The 10,105-nt window shown below is 41.5% G+C and overlaps 1 protein-coding gene across 1 annotated transcript; it reads left to right on the top strand.

Moving 5' to 3' along the window:
* The first annotated feature begins 1,262 nt into the window (after positions 1–1,262).
* Positions 1,263–9,852, top strand: LOC309367531 (sulfotransferase 6B1-like). The gene is made up of 7 exons (XM_081906955.1): positions 1,263–1,576; positions 2,775–2,908; positions 3,373–3,462; positions 4,585–4,711; positions 7,070–7,164; positions 8,154–8,310; positions 9,316–9,852. Exons 1-7 carry the CDS (start codon positions 1,375–1,377, stop codon positions 9,444–9,446), a joined length of 936 nt encoding a protein of 311 aa, XP_081763081.1. The 5' UTR covers positions 1,263–1,374; the 3' UTR covers positions 9,447–9,852.
* Positions 9,853–10,105: the final 253 nt, after the last annotated feature.

Raw genomic sequence — 10,105 nt, 5'->3', positions numbered from 1 at the left:
TGCTGCAGAGTTTTCTTGCTCTTGTTCCAACCATCTCTTACCACATGTTGGTGTAAAGTCATCCATTAGATCAATCAATTGCTCCTAAAAGTTGTTCTTCAGCAAATGTCTTACATGAAGCTTATTGTTTCACTTTTGATAAACCACCCCAGGGAGCGGGCACAAAATATTTATGCCAGGTGAGGCATAGTTCACTGGGCCAAGTGAACTAAAAATCAAAGGAAGAACTTTCTTGGACAAAGCCTATCATCCTCAAATTGTGCACAGCCTCCAAATCGCTTCACAAGAGGGCTGATTTTGAACCTAAGTTGTGATGTTTTTGAAATACTGGTCCATTAACTATCACATTTCTGTTCCACACAGCTTCTAGAACTTTGGCAAAACATGACACCATCCTCTCATGGTTCTCAGGAAATAATTTGATACCACAATGATGTAACAAGGCTCAAATGTTCCTGGGATGTATTAAATGTCTTCTTTTCTGCCAAAATTATTCACCCTTTTGCTTATTTGTTTTCTATAGCTATAATTGTGTTAGAAAACTCTCCCATAATGAATCAGAAACAGCATGCAGAAGAGCATCAGATAATGTGAAGTCTTCAATTCTTGATTCAAAATAGGTTTCCAAACAGTTATCTTTAAGAAGAGGACAACATCTTACAGGGCAGCTGCCAAACTCCTCAGGGGTGGGGATACCCTGTGGATCTGACCACAAACTCCATCACACAATTCAAACAGAGGATTAGTTGGTGTTGTTCACACAAAACATAACCCACAGTCAGTAGCAGTCCTGAGACAAACTCCTGCTAGAAAGAACAAATATTATTCCCTGAAGGCCAACCTTGACTGCCCAATATATAGGATAAACGCAAAGCCCTACACATAAGAATGATGCCTCTCTATTTTCCTGGCATAAATACTTCTTTCTCCCCTCAGTGATGCTGTCTTGAATAACAGAACATCTGTATGAAATGTGAAATTACAGGCATACCCCTTCAGAGTGCAGTTGTGTTGTTTTCGGGTTATGTATTATGCAAGTGTACCAGGGGGTAATTCCATGGCACCTTATTTTTGAAAGTGTGACATTTTGAAATCAGATAGGTCTTTTGGCTAAAAAAAAGGTATTCAGTTCTTCAATTCCCCCCAACCCCTTTTGGGCCTAATCCAACACAATGTTTATGAGATTACTTTCAATTACTCTGACTGGAAGTTCTTTGTACAGAGCCACATCCCTATATACAGCTGTGTGACAGAGCAAGGGTTCTTCATCCGATTCTCTCTGATCACAGATCTTATTAAAAGGAAGGCTTTGGCTTTCAGCCTCTCCACAGTGCTTTCCACTCACAGTGACTTGTGGGCAAGTAAGAGGAGAAAATGACCACACACAGGAAGAAGTTTATTGCCTTAGTAGATAAGGCAATGGCTGATGCTGAAACGATGGCACGCGAAGAGCTAGTGTTTTCTTACAAGGGGCTTTTGTTTCCAAGTACTGTTTGCAGCCTTGAGACCTTCAAAGCTCTTGAGTCCTTTGAAGCAAGGAGTGACGATGTGTTCCTAGCAGGATACCCCAAGTCTGGTAAATATAATTTGCTTGCTATAAACAGATGTCATGTTCAGAATAATTCTGAACGGTGATTTGGTAGGGGTGGGAGGGGGCATAGCTCACACTGTTAAAATGAAATGTCCAAGGACCCATCCCTGATATGTCAGAGATATCAGGGCCAAAATATGTCACAGCTATCAGGACAAATGATTTGTATTTGGAATCTAATAATAATAATAATAATAATAATAATAATAATAATAATTTTATTATTTGTACCCCGCCCATCTGGCTGGGTTTCCCCAGCCACTCTGGGTGGCTTCCACAAAGACCAAAAATACACTAAGATCTCACACATTAAAAACTTCCCTGAACAGGGCTGCCTTAAGATGTCTTCTGAATGTCAGGTACTTGTTTATCTCTTTGACATCTGATGGGAGGGCGTTTCCCCGCCCATCAGATGTCAAAGTAACCATGAGGGAAGAGGCAACTAGACTGCAGTGCTGGTAAGGGGTGGTTTAGCTTCTTCCTCAACAACATTTTCAGGATAATAATAATAATAATAATAATAATAATAATAATAATAATAATAAATTTTATTTATATCCCGCCCTCCCCAGCCGAAGCCGGGCTCAGGGCGGCTAACAACACTAAAACAGTACAACATTATAAAACATTATAAAAATGAATTAAAATCAAAATTGATGGCAACCATCAATTGTCACCCTCCCTCCAAAAAACCCACCTTGCTCTTCCCCTATTTACGCTGGTACCTGCAATATATCTATTTTTGATCAGGACTAATAGTAGATGAGGAGATTTCATGCATAAAGGGCCACTGGACTTCACTCCTTCAGTGTGACAATACTAATCTGATACTGCCACAGCCATGGCAGTTTTTTTTAAGACAAAAAGATCATAATCATAGGAAATCACAACCACAATATCCACTACTGCACCTGCAGTGCACATCCATCCATGCCACCAGGGGTTTTTGTTTATAAAGTCTTTGCCTGGTGTCAAAACGATAAAGGTTTATTTTGAGAGGTGGTAATAAGACATGTGTGATATGTGTACTGTTTCCATTTTTACAATTATTTTATTAATTCATTCATTATATTTATGTACTTTTCATAAAAAGAAAAAGTTCCCTGGTACATTAGCACTGATAACTGTTTAATCATTGTAGCTGTGAGGTAAAAACGGCACATTCCCTCTCTCCACTTTTCAGGTACAAACTGGGTTGGTCAGATCCTAACAGATTTAGTACTAACATCTGCAAATAATGAAGAGACAAGTAACCTGCATAATGAAGAACTGGAAGAATTTCCTTACCTTGAAGTTGGAGATCCAGAGAAGTACCAGGTGGATAAAAATGTGTTTACTAAGACTGTGGAAAGGGACTCTGATTTATTCCAGTGAATTCTCTTTTATTAGTGACAGCTTGTATGGCATATATAACATGATAAAGATGGCATTGTACCAGGGGATGAACTTTATATATCAATCTAGAAAGATGTTCTTTCATTCCAGAAAGATGCTGAACCATTTGCAACTCTACTCTGTACCATTTTCAAACCTTTTCTTCACACAGCTGTTGAGAAAAGCTATCCCAAATGCCCTTAAATTATTTTTCTTGATCATCTTCTCTATCAGCACCTTTTAGGTAGCAATCCTGTACACACCTCTGAACTCAATGTGGCTCACTCCTGAGTATATACAGTATATAGGGTTGCACTTCATTGTTGATTTTCAAAGCTCTGTTTAACTTTCTGTTTGAAATGCTAAACTTTATTTACTGTCTCTCTACACCATACAATTTACCAAAGAGAATGGCGGATTTACCCTCTCGAAGAGTCATATTTACTCACCTCACTCCTCAAAATCTTCCTGCATCGGTCTTCAAGAAAAAAGCCAAGGTGAGTGAGTCTTCATGGTGTGGAGAACTTGGACTGATTTAGTAAATCAGTTATAGGTAGGTAGCCGTGTTGGTCTGCCATACAGTGGTACCTCAGGTTACATACGCTTCAGGTTACAGACTCGGCTAACCCAGGAATAGTGCTTCAGGTTAAGAACTCTGCTTCAGGATGAGAACAGAAATCGGGCTCCGGCGGCGCGGCAGCAGCAGGAGGCCCCATTAGCTAAAGTGGTGCTTCAGGTTAAGAACAGTTTCAGCTTAAGAATGGACCTCCAGAACAAATTAAGTACTTAACCTGAGGTACCACTGTAGTTGAAACAAAATAAAAAAATTCCTTCCAGTAGCACCTTAGAGGCCAACTAAGTTTGTTATTCGTATGAGCTTTCATGTGTATGCACACTTCTCCAGATACCATGCACACGAAAGCTCATACCAATAACAGATTTAGTTGGCCTCTAAGGTGCTACTGGAAGGAATTTTTTTATGTAGTAAATCAGGAAATTCACGGACATATCTGGAACACTGCAGCAGCAAGCAGTATCTGCATGGAAATTGGCAAAATGTCTGGGGGGGAAACGTCCAATTTCTTTGTGATTTTGCAATTTTTTCTGTCTGGAGATTCACTTTTTGAAATATGACAACCCTAGATTTACTAAGCTCTCTAGCGGCTCATTGTCCATTTTAGAGTTTCAATGGCATGTCATGAGGTGTTCTTGTGACAGCCAGTTTTGGTCTGCTGTTGTTGCTTTGCAAGGAGCCTCACTTGGCACCAACTTCTTGACCTTTTCAGTGCTAGGTGAAAACCTTTCCATTCACCCAGGACTTCATTTAATAACTTAGGTAACCTGGGCTTTTGTTTTTTAAGTGTTTATTTCTAATTTTGAACGAGGTTTGCTTTTGTTGTATACATGTAGATTTTTATTTATGGCTTTATTTATTTTGTATTTACATTAGGTCTTCTCCTTCTCCTTCGTATTATGTATTATAAGCCACAATATGTCTTGTAAGAGTTATGGGGCAGCATGCATATGCCAACAAATAAGCAAGCAAATAATATTTTTATTACAACAGTTTTGTTAAAACCAGCTTTGTAAACATTATAAATATTGTTTTTTACTTATAGATACTGCTGCTCATTAGAAATCCAAAAGATGTGGCCACCTCGTTTTACCATTTTGTCAATCGGTTATCTCCTCTTCCCTCTTACAATACCTGGGATGACTTCTTTACAGCTTTTATGAATGGACAAAGTATGTTCCCTCATATCCCAACTGAATGCATTGAGATTTATCTGTAGATAACTATGCAAAGAAAAGCACTGTAGGCCCATCAGAATGACTGCATTAATTTGGATCAATATCACAGTTTGATCAATTTAGTCCAGGGGTAAGGGAACTTTTTGACCTGGTGGGACAACTCTGGTCCACAACCTGGACCACAACCTGGATGCTAAACCTGGCCCACAACACCCTGTGGACCAGGTTGGGCAAGTGAGCGGGACACCTACTTAGCCATCTGATGTCACAATCGGTTGTTGTGGGACTTGGAAATGCGAAGTCCCTTTTGGCTAAACCTCACCTTTACCTGCCCTTAAGTCAACAGGGCATGGCTTGAATAAAATGGCCTCAGAGGTGAAAAATAAAGACTTGGCAGGCCAAATTTGGCCCACAAAATCCAGAACACTTTTGCATCATTGGGTTGGGTTTTATTTCTTATGCTTTGAACTTAGATGACCACTATTCACCATCAATGCCCCCTCAGGAAATATGAATATGGATGTCTTGATTCATATTGGTGTGTTACCACTTCTTCCTCTTATTGTCTGTGTACTTGCTTGCTTTGTATATGGTGATTATTATATATGGTGATTATTATTATTGTTATTGTTAAATTTGTATATCACCCATCATCTGTAGATTTCAGGGCAGTTCACAACATAAAAATACAATATAAAAACACATAAACAAAAAAACACAAACCAATAAACATACTAAACCTCCCTCCCCACCACCACTTCCCACAGACACATTTAAAAGGGGTATAAGATGTTAATCAGCCAAAGGCCTGGTTGAAAAGGAACATTTTCTATCAATATCAGACTCTCCAAGTGTCTCTGTTTTCCAGGGACATCTCTGATTTAGAGAAGCTGTCCCAGTTTCTGATTTTATCCTGGAATGTCCTATTTTTCTTTAGGACGTGCCTATTTCATTGGAGAAATGTTGAAGGGTATGAAATTATCTGACCCATGAGCCATCTGAAGGCAATCCTGTATAGGGAAGCTTTTAAAAAATGTTTAGTGTTTTATTATGTTTTTATATATGTTGGAAGCTGCCCAGAGTGGCTGGGGCTACTCAGCTGGGGCTACTCAGTAAGATGTGTGGGGTATAAATAGTAAAATTATCATTATGGAAAGGTACGTCCCCATTTTCATCGGAGAAATGTTGGAGGGTATGTAATACTCTGCTACTGCACCTTTGGGTTATTAGTCATGCTCATTATGTCACAGTATTTTTTTAAAGGAAAGAAACAGGGATAGGATTCATACTTCGTTTGACCCCATGCCCATTACAGCCACCAGTCGTTGTCTTTAATTCCAGAAGTTCAGAAAGTAGAGGCTGGGAATCTTTTTTATCTCAAGGTCAGCCTTACAGGGGTCACAAGCCAGTGTTTGGAGAGACCAGAGGCCAGAGTGAGAAATGTAAATTCTACCTTTGTACAGTAAACTGATCGCTATACAAACATACCCCTTTGTTCTCTATCCAGACAAGTAGAAATGTGTGGGCCGAACTGGTGTACATATTCCAGTCAGACAATGACATTCAAGGAGGGTGTGAAGCAGGACCAGAGAGGGGTATATAGCTTGAGGAGAAAGGTGTGCGGCTCTAGAAAAGTGTGGTGTTTGAAAGGTTCAGAGGGCCAGATATACAGGCTGATCTAAATGATGTCCCTCCTTCCAGACCAGGGTAAGAGGGCATCTCTCTCTCATGGCCCTTGGTTAGGAAATGCCAGGCCTGCAGATTCTCCACATATATTAAGGAGCATCTAGGGGAAAACCTAGTTTGTCCATGGTTTCAAATTGCATGCTGTCTCTGGGCGGGGGTAAATAGAAGAAAAAAGGTGTATGGACAGGACAGGGCTGACCCCGCCCCACCATGAGACAGGGTGAAACAGGAGCCAAAAAGGTACCCCAATCACCACGGTGCCTCTGGAGAAGTGGCACTGATTTCAAGTGAGATTTCATAAGAGCTCACCAGAAACCAGTGTCTTCTCTGCCACCATTGGGGGCATTGCCTTTTTGGCTTCCCATGGTGGCACAGGGGAAGGGTAGCATTGCAACACATTCCCTTTTTACCTCAGACGGCAAAAAAGGGTGCACTTTCCTCTGTGTATGGAGCTAAGTCTGCAGACAAATGCCGGCTCCCTCGGCCTATAGAGCGAGATGAGTGTGCAACCCCAGAGTTGTCCTCAACTGGACCTAACGTTCAGGAGTCCTTTACCTTTAATGATATAACATCTACACCTGACTAGCAAAGCCTCACTATATTCAGAATGCGCAGGAATGTTTTGATCCTCAGCTAACCAGCCTTGTATTTCTATTTTTCTTGCAGTGGTCTGGGGTTCTTATTTTGACTTTGTTTTTGAATGGAATAAGCACGCTGACGATGCAAATGTCATGCCAATCACGTATGAGGAGCTGAAGGAGGTAAGTGCTTTGCTGTGTGGAGGATGCCCTGCACTTTTGGCAAAGGGCATTGCTGAATCCTGGCCATAAATAGTCAAGACAAGGATGCTTAGTGGTCAGCTCAACTGGAATACAGTGGTACCTCCGGTTACAAACTTAATCTGTTCTGGAGGTCCATTCTTAACCTGAAACCGTTCTTAACATGAGCTGTGCTTTCACTAATGGGGCCTCCCACTGCTGCTGCACTGCCGCTGCACAACATCCGCTTGCATCCCAGTGCAAAGTTCACTACCACAAGCACCTACTTCCGGGTTAGCGAGGCTTGTTACCCAAAGCGTTCATAAGGTGGGTGGTATGTAACCCGAAGTTCCACTGTACACGAACCATCAAAATGCATGTGTCTTTCTTTATAGAGATGTGTCTAGCATAAAGTAATTATAATCTTTGAGTGATATGTGATCGAATGACTAGTAAAGGCCTTAGAATCACAGCAAGCTGCCTTATATTGCGTCGGATGATTGTTCAGTGGCAGACTTTGGGCTCTCAAATTCCAGCGGTGCCTTGCGTGATACCAAAATTTGGTGACCCCGCTTCTCACTCTTCATTCTGCAGCACTTTTTAAATCCAATCATTCTACCCCATTGTTGTGGTGCCCCCTGCAGCGTGGCACCCAGTGTGACCACACCAGTCACCCCACCCTAAAAATGCTCACTGACAGTGCCTCTCCAGGGTTTCAGCCAAGGAGCATTTCTCAGCCCTACCTGGTGATTCCCAGGATTGAACTTGGGACAGATTCTCTGCTGTTGAGCTCTTGGCCCTTCTTTCCTTCTATCCATCCTTCCACAAAGTGCCTTGGTAGTTCTTACATCCTATGGTTCTTGGCAAAGCCTTCCAAGAAACCGCAGAACTGTACCCTCCATGCTTGTACATCCCACAATGATTGCATTTTTGACAATTCCTCCAGAAACAATTAATACTTAATGTTGCATATTTTACTTTCCTTACTTCAGAATAGACCTTTGGGAGTGAAACGGATAAGTGAATTCTTTGACTTGCAACTAACTGATGACAAGATTCAAGGGGTTGTGGACAGAAGCAGTTTCAAAGCTATGAAGGAAAATGCTGGAAAAACCCATGGCGCATTTGGTGATATTCTTTTCCGCAAAGGTAAACTTCAAAGACAATGTTAATGTTCTGCTAGAGTTTAAAAATAGCTGCAACCATACAATTGCATGTCCAGGGGCTCTGGGTGCCTGGATTGTTGATATAGCTGCATTTCAGTCAAAGACAGAGTCAGGGAGAGAAGGCCTTTCTTCCTGTCAACACTGGAACTGCTGTGGCAGTCTGATAAGAAAGAGGGTGGGAAAGAGGGAGGAGTTCTATGACTCAGCTTAAAATCCAAGCCGGAGAAGAATTTTGAGGACCACAACATTCCCCTTATGTTGAAGGCAAGTTGGTGATGAAAGGTTGGTTGATGAGTTTCATATGTGAAACTAAGGAAGTGTGGCCTCTGGAAGCATCACTAAGAGCATATCTCCTGATCCAAGGAACAGAATGGCTTGGTGGCCTCATTGTGACATTAGGAGTGGTAGTCATTTATTGAGGCTCCATCAGCAACACATATTTAAGCCATTATTTGGCTTCCCCAAAGAATTATGGGAGCTGTGGTTTGTAAAGGGCACTGGAAGTTGTTAGGAGAGCCTTTTCACCTCGCAGAGCTATAGGTCTCAGAGTGGTTTAACGTTCAACCCCTCTCTTCAGGAAACTCTGGGATTTGAAGCTCTGTGAGGGGAGTAGGGGTCTCCCAACAACTCTCATGAACTTTAACAAACTACAGTTGCAAGAATTATTTGAGGGGAGCCATGCCTGTTTAATATTGCATTCAATATATAGTGCAGATGAGGGCTCAGATTAGATCATTAGTCTAGCCCCATCTGGGCTTTCTCAGAAGATATTTTCTCTTTAGTTCAGAGTATTGCCCAGTCTTCTCTTCCCTTTCTTTGAGGAAGACACACCAGTGAGCAGATTTGGTTTTTGAAAGCAATAGCACACCAGTGGATAGGGGGGAAATGTCATTAGAGCACCCTGAATCTGGAATTGCAGGAGAAGTTGTCAATTGATCAAAACGTATTGTTGAGGATATTATTATTAATGATATTCTACTCTGTTCAGGTGGTGTTAGTGACTGGAAGAATCATTTCAGTGAAGAGCACAACCAAAAAATGGATGCAACATTTGAAGAACGCTTGGGTGGAACAGAATTGGGAAGAAAGTTAAAATATGGGGTGTACTGCAAGGCTTGAAGTCTTGACCCAGGACTCCCTCAATCCTAGAGCTAAGCTTGTTTAAACTGAGCATAATGAGGGGAGTGCCATGTTATGTCTGTATCTAGTAGAGATGTGCAACTCCCATCTATTTGTATAGAGGCATTTACAAGTTGCATTCAACAGTGTCCAGTCTTTGTACCTGTGTACACAATAGTTCAGCTATACAAATCAAGAAGTGTGCACTCTTTCACACAAACATTTGTACATGCGAGGCTGTACCTTTTTCAGCGTAATGTGTGAACTGTCTTTTGTTACTTTGTGAACATATTGTTATAGATTTAGGGTAAACCCTGGAAGTTAATAAATGGAAGGGTTTTGGTTATTTGTGATATGAAAGGGGAATGCAAGCTGCAAAGGAATTCCTGGGCTGGCTTACGCAAACAAACCTAGTTGATGGACCATTGAGGAGAAGAATCCTTTAGCCTGGGGAGTGAGCTGTTACCAAGGTGATGGGGTGTGTTTGAGGGGACAGAAGAGAGAGTTTTTGAGCAAGGGTTGCTGGGAGAAAGAAGGAGGAAGAAAGGGCTGAGATCCGTCTTTGGAGTGCGCTGGCTGCTGGCAGCTTATGCTGCTGTGTCTTGGAATGACTATGCCGTAAGATCTGGACTCTCTCCATGTAGACTGAAGGTGTAAAT

This window comes from Podarcis melisellensis, assembly GCF_964234715.1.
Source record: "Podarcis melisellensis genome assembly, chromosome: 3".
NCBI classification, from domain to species: domain Eukaryota; kingdom Metazoa; phylum Chordata; class Lepidosauria; order Squamata; family Lacertidae; genus Podarcis; species Podarcis melisellensis.
This window is presented reverse-complemented; position numbering and strand designations above follow the sequence as displayed.

Coding starts and splice junctions, on each gene's coding strand:
- LOC309367531 (XM_081906955.1), top strand. CDS start 1,375: ATGACCACACACAGGAAGAAGTTTATTGCCTTAGTAGATAAGGCAATG. Junction 1,577..2,774: donor AGCAGGATACCCCAAGTCTG/GTAAATATAATT, acceptor TCCACTTTTCAG/GTACAAACTGGGTTGGTCAG. Junction 8,311..9,315: donor TGATATTCTTTTCCGCAAAG/GTAAACTTCAAA, acceptor TACTCTGTTCAG/GTGGTGTTAGTGACTGGAAG.